This window comes from Pongo pygmaeus, chromosome 21 (assembly GCF_028885625.2).
Source record: "Pongo pygmaeus isolate AG05252 chromosome 21, NHGRI_mPonPyg2-v2.0_pri, whole genome shotgun sequence".
In the NCBI taxonomy this organism is placed as follows: Eukaryota; Metazoa; Chordata; class Mammalia; order Primates; family Hominidae; genus Pongo; species Pongo pygmaeus.
Genome location: NC_072394.2, coordinates 35,210,396 through 35,230,144, shown reverse-complemented (window position 1 = coordinate 35,230,144; position 19,749 = coordinate 35,210,396). Strand labels below are relative to the sequence as shown.

Below are 19,749 nucleotides of genomic sequence, written 5' to 3'. Positions count from 1 at the left end.
ACCTCCGACATGGACCCAAGGGAGCTGAGTGAGGGCCCAGAAGAAAAGGACACTGCATAGCCCCACCTTGTGCTGACTGTAAGATTAAGCTCTAAACAAGCCAGATGACTTGGGTCTGTCCCCTAAATGATGCTTGACACACCCATCCTGTAAGCCTGCAGAGCTTAGTCACAGCATCAGATCTGCATCAGGTCTCACTGCTCTTTGCACCTCGCAGCCTACACATCCAATGCATCAGCAAATGTCCTACCCTCCAGATATGTTGAATCTGACCCCTCCTTGCTAAGTCACAGGATTGCTGTGCTGCAAACCCCAGGGGTCACCACCCACACTGTGTTCTCTATGGATGGCACCTCCTGGGGCACAACATCGTAATCAGTCATCTCTCCTTTGAGCAGTCTAGTCCCTTCACTTGTCTCCCCATTCCCGCCTCCATCCTGTTATTGTCTATAATCCACCCAGAAACTACCATGAACCAAAGCACAATTCATCTCATCTGTAACTTCCCATGCCAAAGAGATTTCAGCGGTACCACATTAAGGCCCAAGTTACTTGGTCCTTCTCTCCCAGCCACCCCACCTAGGGTGCTCTGAGCTGGTCTGGGGATGTTTCCCATCATCCTATCATCCCAGACCCTCTTCCCACCTGGAGTACTCTAATAACTGCATGGGTCCATCCCTTCACTTAGGACCTTCACTAGAATGAGAAGCCTTCCCCATCAACCGTTCCAATATCCATCTGCCAGCAATAAACCCCAAATCATTGTCTTCTCTCCCTCCCCCTTCAGCATGTCACTATCGACATGATGTGTTTAACCACGAAAATGGCAACAGCGTAACAGTGCCTGGCCTACTGGGAGTTCAAATGTTGAAAGCATTAACCCATTTAATTCCAGACACAGACATGGTACCCTAGGACTGGCTGCTTAGCCAAGTACACGGGCAACGTAGCCAACAAAAATCCTCCAAGCTACCCCAGGACCCTCACCTCTGTCCACACTTCACTAAGTGGCAAAAGGTTATTATGTCTCCATGCCTCCTTCTACAGGAGAATGTTTTAAGCTCAACTCATTTGCAAGTCTGGGATGTCACATTACCATCACATTTTACATCTTAATTAGCAAGTTCTTCTCCTTGAAACCACATATAGAAGAGATAATTAATCCTCAGCAAAGCTGCTTTGTGGCTTTCAGCGTGTCTGAAGAAGACTGTTTTTAGTATACGATAACAAAATTTGAAATGCTCCTGGTGATGAGAATCTGAGGGACATGGTCTTCGGGCTATTGTTTGTCATAGCAGCTCTGCCACCTGGTTGGTCACCATGAGCCTGGCCAAGATCGTTTCATCTCCAGGGCAGGGGGAAAGGCAGCGCTAACAACAATCTACTTCCATTTGCAGACGGCTGTCCCTACATCAACAGGGAGGAGAGGTGAAGGGCAGGAGCATCAACAAGCTCGTCTTGAGAGATCCCTGGCAGGAGGGAGGTACACAGTCTGGCCACAGCACATGAGACTTGTATTTTTCTTTATTTTTTTGTAGAGACGGGGTCTCACTTTGTTGCCCAGGCTAGTCTAGAACTCCTGGGCTCAAGCGATCCTCCAGCCTCGGCCTCCCAGAGTGCTGGGATTACAGGCGTGAGCCACCGCGCCCAGCCACGTGGGACTTTTAGGATCAGGTCCATCAGCAGCTTGCAAAGGTAAGAGTGGGAATCCTACAGAGATTCCCAGGTACTTGCTGAACATCTTAACAGGGATCAACCCGGACGACCACAGATGGTCTGAAATCCAGGTATAACTATTTCTCAGCAGAGCCAGGTCTTTCTAGGAAGGCTTGAATGTCAGAACTTGTTATCACATATTTAACTTGGCTGTTACCTGACCCACTAAGAGCCCTTTGTTACCTGTTCATCCCGGGTAGGTTGCCCCAAAAGTATCGGGCCCTGTGAGCAGCAGAAACTTTGATGGCATCAATCATCACTGGATTACACTGCAGGGAGAAAAACGGTTGCTGTTAGGAGCCCATTATTAGAGTTTCGGTGTCAACCAGACCTTTGCAGGTGACAGGGCTATTCCCTGACTATGGATGAGGCACGGATCCTCCAAAACAGGAAAGACCAACTGCCATCAGGAGGCTGGCTAGAGGACACGGTAAATGCCCTCATACTATGCTAATGGTAGGTGAAGAGATAAGGTCAAACCTGCAGATTCTGAGACAGTATCCCCTGGGACACGCCAGATTATTACAAAATATGATACACAGTGGGCTCAAGTGATCCTCCAACCTTAGCCTCCCAAAATGCTAGGACTGCAGACATGAGCAACTGTGCCTGGTCTAAAGCAGTTTTCATATCAAAAATGAGAAAATTTTCTAGAGTAAAAAATTGAGTCAAATCTCATGAGTCCTTAACAGCAGATGATGGTTTCATCATTTCTGACTTCAAAGAGTTGGGCTGAGATTAGAGATCAATTATCTTCCTTGTACTGGCAGGGGATGGTGGCTCACATCTCCAATCCCAACACGTTGGGAGGTGGGTGGATCACTTGAGCCCAGGAGTTCAAGACCAGGGTGTGCAACATACCAAGACCCTGTCTCTACCAAAAATACAAAAATTGGCTGGGCACGGTGGTGTGCCCCTGTAGTCCCAGCTACTTGGGAGGCTGAGGTAGGAGGATTGCCTGAGCCCAGCTGTTTGAGGCTCCAGTGCGCTGTAATAATGCCACTGTACTTCAGCCTGGGTGACAGAGCAAGACCCTGTCTCAAAAAAAATATTTTCCATGTACTAAGAGAACCCACTGAATCCCTCACTATTGGATCTAGCCAGACCAAGAACGGGAAAGTCATTCCCAACATTGGCAACACCCACAAATCATCACTGCCAGCAGCGCTTTCCCTGCCCAGGCTGTCTGTGACAATCAGGTCCCCAGATTCCCTCACCTCCAGGAACCGTGAGATGTCCCTCTTGTCGCCAACCTTCATGGCTACAACATTCTCAAACATCCAGAAGAACGGCCGGTCATCACCCTCCTTGGGGCGTGAGTAATTCAGCAGGTGGTAAAATTCGAAGAAGAGCCGGCCTGTACCCTCTGTGCTCAGAAAAGATGACAGCGCAGGGTTCATTTGAAACCTCCAGCCCAACCCACCGTATTCCCTGAGACCAACAGGTTCCCAATGGCCTCCTGACAGTTCAGGGCGATGCCTACCAGTCTATGTCCACCTGAATGACAGCAGGGACACAGGCAGCAGCAGGGCACTATTTACTAAGGTATTTCCCTTGTGGGCTGAGGATTTACTATGGAGCGTAGGCAGCACCAACAGGCCCCTGATGCTGCCAGTAACTTGGCCAGAAGCAAGTGGCTCCTTCTCAGGCCGCTGCACCTGGGCCAGTGGTCAGGTGGCAGGCTCTCCAGGGACTGCCACAGAGAAGGATGCTCACCATACAGGCCTTTCCTGGCTGGATTCACATTTGAGAGATCGTTGCATGGGCTTCCGCCAATCACCAAGTCAAATGGGCCCCATTCTTCAATCTGAGAGAGAGAGACAGAATCAGGATGAGGGAAAGAGAGCTGGACCCACTTCTAGAATCTTGCTTGGGGCTGGATGAGGTGGCTCACACCTGTAATCCCAGGGAGGCTGACGGCGGGGGTGGATTACCTGAGGTCAGGAGTTCGAGACTAGCCTGACCAACATGGAGAAACCCCGACTCTATTAGAAATATAAAAATTAGCCCGGCATGGTGGCAGGTGCCTGTAATCCCAGTACTTTGGGAGGCTGAGGCAGGAGAATCGCTTAAACCCAGGAGGCAGAAGTTACAGTGAGCTAAGATCATGCCACTGCACTCCAGAGGGAGACTGTCTCCAGAAAAAAAATAGAATCTTCCTTGGTCACCAACTCCACTTCTGACCCTAACCTAATGCTTAAGATTCCCACAGGATTTCAATCCTTTTTTCTGGGGTCTCAGGGATGGGGCCTACATGCGGGTTTCAGGGTGTGGAGGACTGGGGAAGAAGACTGGAAGAGACGAGGCCCGCAAGGTACAGACTGCCCTCACATTTTTCTTTGTGATGTTCCTCACGTCATTCACGTATTTGATATTCCCCTCGTGCTTCACGGTTCCAACAGCAATGGACTCCTCACACACTTCAGAGGCGACGTACTTTCCTACCTTTATGCCCAACTCTTTGAGGACTAGGTAGCCTGTCGGGGCCAGGGAGACACAGAAGCATAAACGATGCTGAGCACAGAGCAGCTCATTTCCTTCACTCCCTGCTATGGTAAAATGAACAATTCCTCATGACTGTATCACATGTGTTCAATCCAGCAAAAGCTATACACACACCACACATATTGGCTGTGTAAACTTTGTATAGGAGGAAAAGAAGGGAACCAAAACCAGAGATAGCAGTAGTTGTTAACTAGTTTATCTCCAGTTACACTTATGCACGTGGAATGAAAATCAATTTCAAGATAACTGCACATAACAAAAAATAAAGTGTAACAGCTAAGATGTATGTCCTTTTAAAATGACCAAAACTGCCCGGGCACGGTGGTTCATGCCTCTAATCCCAGCAGTTTGGGATGCCAAGGTGGGCAGATCACTTGAGGTCAGGAATTCGAGACCAACCTGACCAACATGGAGAAACCCTGTCTCTACTAAAAATATAAAAATTAGCTGGGCGTGGTGGTGAGCACCTGTAATCCCAGCTACTCGGGAGGCTGAGGCAAGAGAATCACTTGAACCTCGGAGGTAGGGGCTGCAGTGAGCACAGATCACGCCATTGCACTCTAACCTGGGTGACAAAGGGAGACTCCATCTCAAAAAAATAAATAAATAAAATTCAACGACCAAGACTGCAAGGTGGTTGAGAAAGTGGAGAGAAACAAGGAGACAGGGTTTTTTTCAGAGCTGGTAATCCCCAGGGATCTTTCTTGCCACTGATGTCAGACACCTCAACCATGCCTTCTGACTCCCTGGCTACCCTGTTGTGACAGAGCATCTCCAGGTGTTCCCCGAACTCACCTGTCGCAATGCCATCAAACAATGACAGGACTCGAATGGGCCGCCTTCGGGCTGCGGGAATGGCAGGGTACAGCTTGGGGGCCTCCTGCCAGGTAAGGAAGGAGGTCATGATGGTGAAGGCACAGGGGAAAGACTCAAGCTCTGAGGGAGGGGCAGGCTGACCCTGCTCAGAGGGCTTCAAACCTTGCTGTAGCCACGGTAAAAAGCCCACTGAAGGCTTGATGGGGACTGGGGAGACAGTGTGTACCACGCGAGCCTGCATTTGGCAAGGAATGGTCAATATATCCTTGGACATGAGCCAGATATGTATGCACAGATGCGCACATGAAAAGGTATCACCCCAGATAGGAATGACCTAGGGCCTCCCTCTAAGAACTAGAAAATTCATTTCTACTGTTTCCTTCCCTCTCAGCTCTGCTAACTCAGAAGGCTACAACCATTTCTTCATCAGGCCCCTGAAAATCCATATGCTGAGAAGCCGGCAAGGAGGGAGTGAACCCTGGCACGGCTGAAAACTGTGCAGAGGAGCTGTCAATTCGACAGGTCTCTCAGCCGTTGAGGCTTCAAGAGGTACAATGTGTCTTTACTTCTATTACTCTTTCTGAGAATTCCAGAGCGTTCCAACACCCTGTGCCCCTGGGATCTGTGGTGGTAGAGGCGGGAGCCTGTGGCTTACGTATTCAAGCCCTGTGTCACTGGTGAAGAAGGCCTGCAGGCGCACGTTCCAGTCCTTCCGGCGCCGCAGGACACCATGACAGCGCTGCGGGAGACACATGTAGCAGCTCCAGGGCTCCTGAAGCTTGGCCTCGGCCGCTGTGCCTGTGCCCACCAGCACCTCCAGGCACTCCACACAGAAGCACCTGGACCCAGTGGCAGGGAGAAGGGATGCCTTTGTCATCGAGCTGGTCTCCTGTGCCACCCCCTTACCACTTCCACAAGGAAATGCCAACCCCCTCCTGAAAGCTGACCTAGGATCGGCTGCTTAACAGCATAGCCTGCAGGGCCCTGTGCAGTACGGGCTTCACTGACGTCTTCCTTGGATACCCCAACCCCCTTAATCCCACAGGCTCTCTGATCAGAAATGCTCTCCCAACAACCTACTTCATTCCATGGACACTTTGGATTACAGGCCAACTGGCAAACCAGGGTATTAGTCTTCCCTGACACTCGACTCATCCCCTTCCCTCGTGCTGTTGGCCTATTAAGAGCACTTCTAGCTGGGTGTGGTGGTTCACACCTATAACCCTGGGGCGTTGGGAGGCTGAGGTAGGAGAATGGCTTGAGCCCAGGGATTTGAGACCAGCCGAGGCAGCATTTATTACACTTTTTATTTATTACAAAAAAATGGGCCAGGCACGGTGGATCATGACTGTAATCCCAGAACTTTGGGAATGCTGGGATTTGAGAGGCTGGGGCAGGTGGATCACCTGAGGTCAGGAGTTCAAGACAAGCCTGGTCAACATGGTGAAACCCTGTTTGTACTAAAAACACAAAAATTATCTGGGCGTGGTGCTCCACACTTATAATTCCAGCTACTTGGGAGGCGCATGAGAATTGCTTGTACCCTGGAGGCAGAGGTTGCAGTGAGCCAAGATTGTGCCACTGCATTCCAGCCTGGGTGACAGAGCAAGACTCCACCTCAAAAAAAAAAAAAGAATAACTAGCTGGGTGTGGTGGCATGTGCCTATAATCAAGCTGTTCAGGAGGCTGAGGTGGGAGGATTGCTTGAGCACAGGAATTGGAGGCTGCAGTGAACTACGATCATACGATCATGTCACTGTACACCATGGGCAACAGAGCGAGACCCTGTCTCAAAAAAAAGAGCCGTTCCCTATACATGAGTTCTACTCCAATTATGCTACAACCACAGCCACCACAAAATATAAACCCTGTGTGCTGCTTCCAGGGCAAATTAGCTCCCTATTCCCATGCCTAGGATTCCATTCAACAGACAGCTGTCTGCAGACTGCAGGAACCTAGGAGCCTTGGGGGCCCACCCACATCCAGCCCACAGGGCCCAGTGCTCACCGGCAGCAGCTCGTGTTGCTGCAAAGCAGCAGCTCTCGGCCCTCGCAGCACACGGTGCAGTAAGACTGATAGCCATCGTCGTCATACATGTAAAACAGCTCAAGGAAGCGATCCTGGCAGCCAGAGAGAAACACCAGTGAAATCGGAGACCAGAGAAGGGCAGGCCCTGCCGGCTTGCTGGTGGAGGCCCTAGGATACAGCCGCAGAACACACTGCTGGTGGCTTGGTGTCCTTTAAAAGGACAACTGGCTGTGACCTGTGTGCCACTGGCCTCTGTGACAGCTGTCCCCAATCCTGCCCCAGAGGCAGAGTGCAAGGCAGCTGGGATGAGTGGGCTTCACTGAGTCTCCACACAGGTGCTGTTGGGAAGGACAGGGGAGTTAGAGGAGGCAAGGGCAGGAAGGTCCAGGGCAGTGGTAGGAGGACTTACCCGGCATGTCTGACAGAGCCCCCCCTCAAAGAGAGGGTGGAAGGACACGGGGTTTTTCCTGCCACAAGACAAACAGCCATCTGTAAGAAAAACAGGGTTGTGGCTTTTGGCAATTGAGGCCCTGACACCAGCTGCTGAAGCCTGGGGTCTCTCAGTTCCTAAGATTTCCCTCCAGGCCAGCAGTTTGCCAAGGACTCTTTGTGCCTCAGGCCATGCCTCACAGCTTCTACCTTTCAACAATGCTTCCAGGTGGCATCCCTACTTCACAGATGGGGAACATCAAGATGGGCAAGGGTCTGCCCCAGTAGGATGATGTCAGGCAGAACGCTGAGCAGGGGGACGTCCCTGGTGTGACAATCCTTGAGAAGCTTTAAATACTGGGACACTAAGGATTTTGCAGTGACTCCAATTGGCTTGTTGTCTCATGATAGGACTTGCCCACGCCCACACCCTGTAAACAGCAAATGGCTGTAATTTCAGAATCCAGGTCCTTTAACCAGTAGGCAACCCTGCCTTCCCTTCATATCACCAGGTCAGCACGGAGTTGCATCCCTGGCTGGTTAGATAGGACCTTTTAAAACCCACGAACAAGCATCCCTACCTAGCCAGATGGGGGAGTGAGTCTTGGGGAATAGGATTTCTAAACCGAAGCTCTTCCCCGGGTTCTCTGGGTCAGGGATGTGGTGTTTTCCTATTCAACATTGAGTAACTGGGGGTTAAGGAAGCAAGGGAGACTTCATCCTCACACATTCTGTATTCCATGAGGTATATTCTGGCCAGAGTATCCAATCCAGTGGCAATCCCCAGCCAGGGCAAGCAGACTATTTAGCCTGACAGTAGGCAAGTGACTAAAAGCTTGTTAGTTGCAGTTCTTCTTTGGGAAGGTTCATGATACCAGTAATCTTGGTTTTAGGTTATGGTTCTCCCGGCCAAAATGGCCTGGCTTCCCTTGTTCCTCACCATACCCTTCCTGTCCCTTTCTCTTAAGGGGCACAATTGGGCAACTCATTCCATAAACTAGCAACTAAGATGCAGGGACCAGAAATAGGCCTTGGCCTGAGGTCAAGGAACAGAGCTCTGGGTTAAACCCTGACAGGGTGGATGAGCCAGGACAAGGCAGGCCTAGAGCCCTAGGCAGGGTGTGAAGGGGACGACTGGGAGGGACAGAATGTTACCTTCCAGGCTGCTCTTGTTGTTGGCAACATCTGAAGCCATTTGTTCTATTGAGAAAAGAAGGCATGAGATGAGGTCAGGGAGCCGGGTATGGATCAATTCCTGATCTGCAGCGTCCTCCTCCCATCTGCCCCGTGATCCCAGGTCCCCAACAATCACCTCGGCTCTGATCTTCATCCCCTCGGTCTTTGCCGTTGTTATAGCAATTTGTCTTGAGGCGCTTGGGTGCGGGGCAGTAGTCAGAGGTGGCTGAGTCGTCAGCTGTGCGTCTTCGAGTCTTGTTCTCTGTGAAAGGTAATTAGACTGCAGCCGTGGCTTGGTAGGAGGGTCCAGAGAGAATGCGGGCCCAGGACAAGACCATGCTATGCCTGGGTACCAGCTGCAATTGGGGCATGACAGGGGGTCCACACTGAATGTATATGGCCCCTTGATGGGCAACTCACAACAGGAGCTCATTCAAAACCCCTTGCACCCAGGATCCTTAACACATGTTTACAAGGTTTTAAATGGCTACAACTAGGATGTAAAAATGACTCAGCTCAGAGAGCAAAGCTCAATTCAAAGCTAAAAGCCTGGCATACCCATGTCTGTGATATCTGACATGCTGGGGAGTAGGCATGGAGGGTGGCTACTGAGAACTTGAAACTGTTGAGGAAATGAATTCTGCATTTAATGTTAATTAAAACACTGACAAGTGAGCCAACTAACTGGCTCATTAGGACTAGCCTAGATGTATGAGTCTACTTTCTCAAATGCATGTTTTGCGAATTTAGTTAATTTGTGTTTAACCATCTACATCTGTATTTATTTAATAATCTACATATACTTAATACAGATCAAGTATTTTCATTGCAAATTCAGCATCAAAATTGAGATCTGTAAAATATGTAATATGTAAAATATATAAAATAAGTGAAATTTTGAAAACAGCACTATAAATGTAGACTATCTCAGTTTTTATAATAGCTGGATATTGAAATGCTAACATCTTGGAAATTTAGCGCTAAAAAAAAAAAAAAAAAAAATCATGATTTGTATTAATTTCACCTGTTCCTTTCTTGTTGCCCAGGCTGGAGTGCAATGGTGCGGATCTTGGCTCACTGCAACCTCCCCTCCCGGGTTCAAGCAATTCTCCTGCCTCAGCCTGTTACAGGCATGCAGCACCACATCTGGCTAATTTTTGTATTTTAGTAGAGACGGGGTTTCACCATGCTGGCCAGGCTGGTGAACTCCCAACCTCAAGGGATCTGCCTGCCTCGGCCTCCCAAAGTGCTGGGATTACAGGCATGAGCCACTGCACCTGGCCTCCTTTTTTCTTTCTTTTTTGTTTCTGTTTCGGTTTTTTTTTTTTTTTTTTTGAGACAGGTTCTCAGTGTGTCACCCATGTTCACCCATGTTCACCCATGTTCTCAGTGTGTCACCCATGTTTTGAGACATGTTCTGTGTGGCATGATCTTAGCAAACTGCAGCCTGACCTCCTGGGCTCAAGTGATCCTCCCACCTCAGCCTCCACAGGCACACATCACCTCACCCAGCTAATTTTGTATTTCTTGTAGAAACAGGCTTTCACCACGTTACCCAGGCTGGTCTTGGAACTCCTAAGCTCAAGCAATCTGCCCACCTCAGCATCCCAAAATGCTGGGAAATCCAAGAGGTGGTTATTTGCATCCCAAAATGCTGGGATTATAAGCGTGAGCCACCGAGCCCAGCACTTTTAATTTTACATAATATGGCTCCCATTCTATAAATGGGATTTTGTAAAACCCATTTGTATTTCTATTCCATCTACACTGAAAATCTTTTTTTTTTTTTGAGACGGAGTCTCACTGTCACCCAGGTTGGAGTGCAGTGGCGCGATCTCGGCTCACTGCAGGCTCCACGCCCCTGGGTTCACGCCATTCTCCTGCCTCAGCCTCCCGAGTAGCTGGGACTACAGGTGCCCGCCACCTTGCCCGGCTAATTTTTTGTATTTTTAGTAGAGACGGGGTTTCACCGTGTTAGCCAGGATGGTCTCGATCTCCTGACCTCGTGATCCGCCCGCCTCGGCCTCCCAAAGTGCTGGGATTACAGGCGTGAGCCACCGCACCCAGCCTACACTGAAAATCTTAATGGACACGGTTAAATTTGACTCTGACCCTAGGAAATAAAATTGTACAGCCATTAAAAATCATAAGGACCCTTTAGTGACAAAATGACATCAGACAGTGCTTACAGTATTAATATTAACAAAGGGGAAAGCAGGAATCCAACTAGTGTTCAGAAAAATCTGGAAGGATGTGCAACCCAACGTTAACCTGGAGGGTATTTGTGAGGGTGGGATGTGAGGGGAGAGTGGGGAAGGAGTTCAGATTGACTTTTCAAGAAATTTGATTCTTTTCCAGTGACCATTTTATATGCAAAGAAATCAGAAGAAAGTGCATAGAAAACAGGGCACAGTCAAAAGACAGGAAGGAAATACCGTATTTCCTTGATTCTAATTTCCTACTGCCTGCACGACGCACCTTCGACTTATTAACCACTTTTGAGGGGAAAACAAAACAAAATAGAAAAAAACATTACATTAAATGTATGGACTCTTTTCTTTTTTGAGACAAGGTCTTGCTCTGTCGCCCAGGCTTGAATGCAGTGGTGTGACCTCCGTGCACTGCAACCTCTGCCTCCTGGGCTCAAGCCAATTCTCCCACCTCAGCCTCCCGGGTAGCTGGGACCACAGGCACATGCCAAGCACACCAGGCTAATTATTCTATTTTTCACCATGTTGTCCAGGTGACTGCCTCAAGTGATCCACTCTCCTCAGCCTCCCAGAGTGCTGGGATTACAGGCGTGAGCCACTATGCCTGGCCTTTAAATGTATGGATTGTAAGACAAGTCCTGGATTTCTAGAAACCAGAGTTATCTTATAATGGGAGAAATATGGTATTGGTCAAAATGTTAGCAGGTGGCACATTCTTCTTTAACACTTTCCAATTTTCTCAAATGAGCATAGCTTAACTATTTTTTCCTTTAATAAAAAAGGTGCTAGTCAACACTGCATCCTGACTTCAAGACAGATGTCAGATTCAATACAAATTATATGCACATGACTATCAGCAAGAAAGTGGCCGGGGAAGTCAGATAGGGCTGGCACAGCCTTCGTATGCCTGCTCCTATTTTTCCAACATTCAGAGATGAGACCAGCTGCTAGAAAGCTGGGTGGGGTGTGGGGCAGCAGGGGTGGCTGACTCTCTCAAGAAGTGGTCCCACCAGCAGAGGCAGTGGGTGCTGCCATGGGGACTCATTCCCACCTGGTTGCGTGTTGTTGGGTTTGAGGCCCTCGATCCCAGTGGGCTTGAAGCCCCCGTGGGCCCACTCCAACATGGGCTTCAGCTGGTCCTCCAATGAGTCTCCAGGGCTGCTGGGGAAGGTCTTGCCAGCTCGCACCCTAGCTTTCTGCAAAGGCAGAGTCTGTGATGAATGGGGGGTGGGGAGGAGGTGCTCGCCAGGCCACACCCAGGGATTCCCCCAGCCAGGGCCTACATTCCCCTTCACACTGGGCCCTTTCACAGCCAGACAGCTGTCCTGGGCTGTGGTATGTGTCAGAGGAAGGAGGGGCCTGTGCAGGGAGAGGCCTCAGAAGGGGGGTTGTGGTTAAATCTTTTCATGCAGGCACCAAATAGGATCTCTTCCCCCTAGGGAATGTCAGTGGTCACCTCCCACTCAAAAGGCAGATACATCCGAATTAACTCTACCACCAAGATATAGAAGCCCCAGCCAGCACTATCTCATCTCCTCTGTATCTTATACAAGAAGGCACTAGATTTCTTGTTTTATCTCCCTAAAGATGGGGACATTAACTTGTGTCCTACGTGAAGGACCAAGGGGATTTCAGTGTCTAATGAAGCCTTTAGCAATGAGAAGAGGTTGGCTCTTAAATGCTGAACAAAGGTGGGGAAAAAAAAAATTAAGGTGAAGGGAGAAACAGGGTATAATGGTTCATAGGGGATAAGACGGCCCACAGATAGAAGACAGCTGGCCTCCATTGCTGTCTTGCTGTGAACTCCAGCCCTCATAAGAAGGCTCTGAGGTCTCTGGAAAAGCACATTCTCTGATACGAATATTGCACCCCTAACTGCCCGTACTCTTTCCTTCTGATTCAGTTAGTGGTCCCAACAAGTGGCAGCTGGGATGTCTCAAATCCCTTTGTTGGGAGGCCCAATCCGGTGGCCATCATGTTATGTTGGCATTTACCTCCTCCCTGGCCACCCTGTCCCCTCCAAACCACCCTTGGCAACACTGAACTAGGTTTCTGTGGGTCTCTTGCTTCATCCCTGCTCTCAGGGCCTAGCCCTCATTCCCTCATCCCATGTTACCTCCAGAGCATGGTACATGGCTTTTCGATAGGAGACGAGCTTATTGAAGGTGGCCAAATTAAAGTGCTGGCTGAACAGCCCCAGTGCCACCAGTTTGTCTGCAGAGACCTAAAAGAGAAAGACATCATCAACATCCACCTACAGGTGTGTCCCAGGTGCCATGTCTATCACAATGTTGTCCATCAGATGCAGAAGATTTTCACACACTTTAACCAAGAGACCATTCCTGGGGATAAAGTCCACAGACATCTATTTGAAAGGAAGGAAAGAAAAAAGGAGAAAAATAGAAATGACAGAGTCTCAACACACAGATATCCAGAACCTTGTTAGTTATGACACTTCCACTGTGAAAAAGGAGGATACTCTGAATGAAGGCAATCAGGCGAACCCTGTGTTTGTATACATTTTCCAAGCAGGTGTCCCTGGTGTGGACCCCTGAGGCTCAGTCCTAATATTCTCTGTGGCTGCTCCAGCATTGAGGGTTTGCACATATTCCTTCTTTCCTAAGCATGATAATTGTTTACTCTTTACCCTTTTATTAAAATGGGTTCACCTAATGAATGTGTTTAGAAAACAGCACCTTTCACTTGTTGTGATTATTTAACTTTAGTTCTTGTGATTTAATCCGTATTCCACGAGTCTCCTGATGTACCAAGTCCCCGGACCAAGCATGAAGTGACTGAGTTGCCAGTGAGAGAGAAAATGGCCGTTCAGGGATGCTAATCAGAACTGAAAGGCCAGACGTAGTGGCTCAGGCCTATATTCCCAGCACTTTGGGAGTGGGAGTTGGGAGGATCACTTGAGCCCAGGAGTTCGACTAGCCTGGACAACACAGCAAGACCCCATCTCTACAAAAAGAGTCAAACACAGTTGTGTGCACCTGCAGTCTCAGCTGCTCTGTTAAGGCAGAAGGATTGCTTGAGCCCAGGTGATTGAGGCTGCAGTCAGCCAAGACAGTGCCACTGCACTCCAGCCTGGGTGACAGTGAGGACCTCATCTCTTTAAAAAAAAAAAAAGGAACTGAAAGACCCAGGGAATGTTCTAGTCTCCATAAAGAGTGCTCACACTCATGCAAACCTCCATTTTATCATGGAAAGCCTGATTTCCTATATGGGGGTGTGACCACCACTGGGGAGAAAATACTGTGGCTCTGGTAGGGGGGAAAAACCGCTCCAACACAAGTGCTGGTTCCAGCGCCCAATGGCTCCAATACAACCCAAACAGCATACACATGCTGAGCAGGCACTTGCCCAGGCCAGACCCAGGTCCCACATTGTCATCTCATCCCCTAATGCTGACAGCCCCACACTGCATTGTATTAGCCTCAGACTCTGTCTTGCAAAGTGCATTTTATGTCTCAATGGGGCAAAGCAATTGCAAACAATCCATCTTCCTTCACTTGACAGAAATTACTGCTCTCCCATCCCTGGAAGTAGCTGCCTCACTGCCAGCATGGGCCCAGGACTTGTCCTCCCTCTGCTGGTCATGGCAGGCAACTGCATGCAGGGGCTCTCCTACAAAGTAGACTCCACACTCAATATATTATTGTAGCTCTTGGGAAACTTCCATTTGCTCATGGCAAATGGCCCCATGGTAGCTCAATTCCTGGGAAAAACAGAATCTCTACTTGAGGCTGAATCCCAGGAATGTACAGCCCTTCCTTCAATCCTGCCTGGCTTGCTGCTGCTGCAACTTGCCCAATGACCTTAGGCACCTAACTTAGCCTCTCTCAGGGCTCGGAGGGTAGGACTAACATCACAGGATAGGTCTGTCTGATTAAAATCTTTGTTGAGGCCAGGCATGGTGGCTCCTGCCTGTAATCCCAGCACTGGGAGGCTGAGGCGGGTGGATCATCTGAGGTCAGGAGTTGGAGACCAGCCTGGCCAACATGGTGAAACCCAGTCTGTACTAAAAATGCAAATATTAGCAGGGTGTGGTGGCAGGTGCCTGTAACCCCAGCCACTCAGGAGGCTGAGGCAGGAGAATCGTTTGAACCTGGGAGGCAGAGGTTGCAGTGAGCCAAGATCGCACCACTGCACTCCAGTCTGGGCAACAGACTGAGACTCCATTCTCCCCCTCTCCAAAAAAAATCTTTGTTGAAAGAGTGTAAGAACCAAAACAGCCTAGTTATGCCCAACACAGCTCTTCCCCAGCTAAATTTCATTACCAAGAAAGATTTTAAAAGGCTAGTGTCAATCATCAAGAGACTCTGAAATAACCAATTCTACTAAAAACCCTTTTCACAACTGATACCAGGTGACCCTAAACCCAACTGCATGCCTTTCTCTCCCCAGGGCTAAATGACAAGAGGCCACGGCCATGCTTCCGGTCTCTTCCAGGCTTCTCCACTGAACACTTTTGGGTACCTGCTCACGTGGCCACTCCTGGCCCCTCAGAGTCCACACCGATGATTCTGCCCCCAAAAGATAAATCCAACTGCCCATGGATCCAGAACTTTCTAGCACTTTTGTCCCCTGTATGAGTGGAATCTGCTGTAGCTGGTTAACACAGGAAGTTTTATCCTTCCTCCCAGACAGTGTGAAGGCATAGGCTCACACATCTGCAGAAGGCAATCCCAGGCCTTTGTCTTCAAAGGAAGGGAGGCAGGCACAGCCTCAGGCCTGCAGAGCCCCTTGCCCTTCCCCAGACTCACCTCGGAGAACTTGCCATCGCCAAACCACTGGACCCACCGCATGCCAGACATAGCCTGTCGCTTGGAGGTGGCCTTCCAAGACACCACCATGGCGGGCCACCAGGAGAAGCCCTTGATCTTTCCCCACACGAGGTCCCCTATTCCAAACTCCTTCCCATCCTGGAAGAAAAACCACATGAAGAAATCCCAGTGAGGAGAGGCCATCCTGGGCCAAGTCCTGTCCACCCCACTGTCCCTGAGGGCAACAAAAAGCTTGCCATAAAATGCAAGATGTAGCCAAACACCATGGCCCATGCCTGTAATTCTCAGTACCTTGGGAGACCGAGGCGGGGGGGATCGCTTGAGGCCAGGAGTTGGAGACCAGCCCGGGCAACATAGCAAGACTCCATTTCCACAAAAGAATTTATAAAGTAGCTGGGCTTGGTGGTGCACGCCTGTGGTCCTAGCTACTAAGGAGGCTGAGATAGGAGGATCGCTTGAGGCCAGGAGTTTGAGACTAGTCTGGGCACCACAGTGAGATCCCTTCTATACAAAGTAAAATGTAGTAATGGACATAGAAAAAAGGGATCCTAACAACACATAAATACATACATGTGTAAGGAGTCTTCATGCAGCAATGCTTGAATAAAAGCATAAACAACCTGAATTGGTTAATTAAGCTATGATCCAGACCACTGGATTTATTACAGACATGAACCTCAGGCAACTCTAGTTCTTAATAGAAGAAAAAAGCAAGTCTACAAAGGTATAATATGTACAATATATACAGTATGTGCACTCTGATGAACAGAATCACAATATGTATTGTCAGGCCTCTGAGCCCAAGCCAAGCCATCACATCCCCTGTGACTTGCACGTTTGCGCCCAGATGGCCTGAAGTAACTGAAGAATCTCAAAAGAAGTTGAATATGCCCTGCCCTGCCTTAACTGATACGGATGCGCATGAAATGTATAATGTATGCAGTTGCAGTCCTTACATAAATGTCATGTTGAGAAAAATCACAGTATTCACGTGGTAAATACTGGCATTTGACTTATGTCTGGGAGAGGATTAAGGTAAAGAAAGGACCATGGTGCATATGGAAGATACTTAGAATTCAAACACATCAATTATTACAATTACAAAACTTCTAACAACTGTTGTCGCTGTATGTTACCAACAGTAGCAGGTAACTGGTTTTTCCCCATGTTCAGGGTCCTCAGTCACCCTGGGCAGGAGCCCCTCTCGGCCGTACCTGATACTCTGAACTGTCTCCATCTCCACTGTCTGCCTCCACCTGCGGGGACTCCATGCCCCCCTGCTGGCTGTCCTGGGCTAGGCGGGCGTAGGGGGTACTGCTGCTCTGGGGCGTCCCATGTGTGTCCTCTGTGTCGTCTGTGAGGTCGATGGTAAGGTAAGAGCTGGGAGGGGACGGCCATGGCGCTCCTGCCGATGCTGTTGCCCGCCGTCTCAGGGACTGTGGACAGAAGGACACATAGTTTGGGCCAGAGCAAAGGATGTCAGTGACCAGAGACCAACGGCACCCCCATATGCCTCCTAGGCAAAAAGAAAGAGGAAAGACTGAAGTTAAAGAGAAGAGAGACCGCTGAAGAAACTTCTCCAGGAACATGTATCTCTTAAGAGGTGGGAGAAAGTCACTGTAACTGTCCCACAGACAGAGACAGAAAGATGACAAAGGCACAAATGATGGGTAATGACGAGGGACTCTCAGAGAGTGAAGTGTTGCCATACCCGCTAGGGTTGCCTCAAGACAGGTGAAGAAGACGTGAGGGAGAAGACAGTTCTGGAAGTCAGTGTTTTCTACCTTGTTTCCAACTTAGAGCAAGAACCAAGTCAACAGGGAAAGCTCCCATTCCCAACAGAGTGTATCTGAGATCAGACCAGGAGAGAAGCCAACAGGCTTACGGGAAACTTACCCAGCAGAGAAAAGAAAAAGCAAGAACCTGAAAAGCAGTGTGAAAAAAGGACACAGATTATCCACCAGCCACAGCCAGCAGTGCAGTGAGTGAGACATATCTCCCAGTTAGAGACTGGGGGCAGGGGTCTGGGCATCTGGGGAACCAACCCTGGTAGCCGGGAACTCCACGGGGGACTCGTCCACATGGTTGCGGCCCTGCCGGCCTCGGGTGGAACGTGGGGAAGGCCTGTGCCTCTCCCGGCTGGAGACACTGTTGTTATTTCGAGTTCGGACCTGGAAGCAAGAGAGGACACTCACTGGGCCTTAGGTGACTGGAGGCCTGGGGTGTGGCGGGGCCAGAAGGATTAGGCCTTGAGGTGGCGAAGGAGACCTGGTAGCCAGCTTCAGGACAACTGGAAGTGAACAGGTGATGAGGTGGGACTCTGGACTGAGTCCAGCCAGAATTCCCCAGTTCTTGGAAGAGAGGTGGTAGGGTGGCCAGCTAAGCTGCCTGACAATTCCCCGCGGATCCTGCTCTGCCTGTCACAGCAGACAGACTTAGCCAGCTGAAATGGCACCTGCCAACTGGGATTGAAAAATAAAAATCTGACCGAGCACAGTGGCTCATGCCTGTAATCCCAGCACTTTGGGAGGCCAAGGCAGGCAGATCACTTGAAATCAGAAATTCGGGATCATCCTGGATAAAATGGTGAAACCCCATCTCCACTAAAAATGCAAAAATTAGCCAGGCGTGGTGGTGGGTGCGTGTAGTCACAGCTACTCAGGAGGCTGAGGCAGGAGAATCACTTGGACCAGTGAGGCAGAGGTTGCAGTGTGGTGAGATCACGTCACTGCACTCCGGCCTGGGCAACAGAGTGAGACTGCATCTCAAAAAAAAAAGAAAAAAAAAAAAACAAAGAAAGAAAGAAAAATTCATGTTCACTCTAAAACAAACTTTTATGTCAAAGAAGCATAAGGCCAATTACTGGGTTCCGGAAGGCACCAGATCATCAAGATGGAATAGAATTCCTTAGGCTCTATGTTCATTGTCAAAAATGACATGAATTTGGTTGTTACAGAACCTGTGTCCAAATTATGCATAGAAGAGTTGATGTTTAACCTCGGGTAAGTTGCTGGAATCTTCTCTCATCTCCACAAAGGGGATGATACAGACTATATCCTGGGAAGGGAAGACTGTAACCCACACCTAGGATAGTAACTGTCAGTCTGGTCTCTAAAGGGCTGGGTGACCATAAGCAATAACTGCCTTCCCATTGCCATACCTCAAAAACTCTGAGCCACAAAATCCACCCACAGAAGTGGTGGACTCCCTAGGTCATTAGCAGCTGAGCCATCCACCCTGCAAACTCTATCACCCTTAGGCACCTCCAAGAGTGTTACAAGAAAGAACTTAAAAACCACCTGAAAGAAATGGCACATACAGAAAACCTTCCAGCCGGGCGCAGTGGCTCATGCCTGAAATCCCAGCACTTTGGGAGGCCAAGGTGGGCGGATCACTTGAGGTCAGGTATTCGAGACCAGCCTGGCCAATATGGTGAAACCCCATCTCTACTAAAAATACAAAAACTGGCCGGGCCGGGTGTGGTGGTAGGTGCCTGTAGTCCCAGCTACTTGGGAGGCTGAAGCAGGAGAATCGCTTGGACCCAGGAGGCAGAGGTTGCAGTGAGCTAAGATCACGCCATTGTACTCCAGGCTGGGCAACACAGCAAGACTCCGTCTCGGAAAAAAAAAAGAAAAAAGAAAACCCTCCAACGACAGTCCAAGAGCCTCGTTTATATTTTCTAGTTTCAAAACATTTTTTCATCACTTTGTCTCTTAAAAGCTCCCCTAGGGAGCTATGCTATGTATGTAGCATGCTATGTATGCTATGTAGAGTGGTGGCCACAAGTGCTTTGGCTCAGGGTGTGGCTACTTACAGCTGGGCTTTCTGACCGAGTCCTGGTTTCCCGGAAGAGCTTTGGCATCACTGGGGTGTCAGAGCCATCCCCATCTTCCCCGTCGCCATCGCCTGTCAAGTCCTTTATAAGGAAACATGATGAACATGATGAAGAACCCAGGGTATCAGCAAGTCACAGAAACAAGGCAACTGCAATATGCAAGACTGATCATCTGTGCCTGGCAGGGAGACCGGGTCACTCATCACAACACACCACATATGGGTGCAGACACAGGCCAATCACG

General features: G+C 49.3%; 1 protein-coding gene across 8 annotated transcripts in view; it reads right to left on the bottom strand.

The window, feature by feature from the left end:
- The window catches only part of DNMT3B (DNA methyltransferase 3 beta), a 47,502-nt gene that overhangs the window by 4,983 nt on the left and 22,770 nt on the right, over positions 1-19,749 (bottom strand). For 5 of the 8 annotated variants that reach the window (XM_063659566.1, XM_063659568.1, XM_063659570.1 and 2 more), the window contains exons 4-20: positions 19,485-19,586; positions 17,716-17,841; positions 16,885-17,106; positions 15,650-15,808; positions 12,997-13,104; positions 11,932-12,076; positions 11,106-11,165; positions 8,807-8,932; positions 8,650-8,694; positions 7,475-7,554; positions 7,045-7,157; positions 5,693-5,876; positions 5,017-5,101; positions 4,048-4,193; positions 3,433-3,523; positions 2,934-3,082; positions 1,900-1,985 (exon numbers count right to left, since the gene is read on the bottom strand). In XM_063659566.1, coding sequence (XP_063515636.1) covers positions 1,900-1,985; positions 2,934-3,082; positions 3,433-3,523; positions 4,048-4,193; positions 5,017-5,101; positions 5,693-5,876; positions 7,045-7,157; positions 7,475-7,554; positions 8,650-8,694; positions 8,807-8,932; positions 11,106-11,165; positions 11,932-12,076; positions 12,997-13,104; positions 15,650-15,808; positions 16,885-17,106; positions 17,716-17,841; positions 19,485-19,586 — 2,027 coding nt within the window. The remainder of the gene's footprint in view (positions 1-1,899; positions 1,986-2,933; positions 3,083-3,432; positions 3,524-4,047; positions 4,194-5,016; positions 5,102-5,692; positions 5,877-7,044; positions 7,158-7,474; positions 7,555-8,649; positions 8,695-8,806; positions 8,933-11,105; positions 11,166-11,931; positions 12,077-12,996; positions 13,105-15,649; positions 15,809-16,884; positions 17,107-17,715; positions 17,842-19,484; positions 19,587-19,749) is intronic. The other 3 variants (XM_054467048.2, XM_063659569.1, XM_054467049.2) reach the window with 1 other exon arrangement.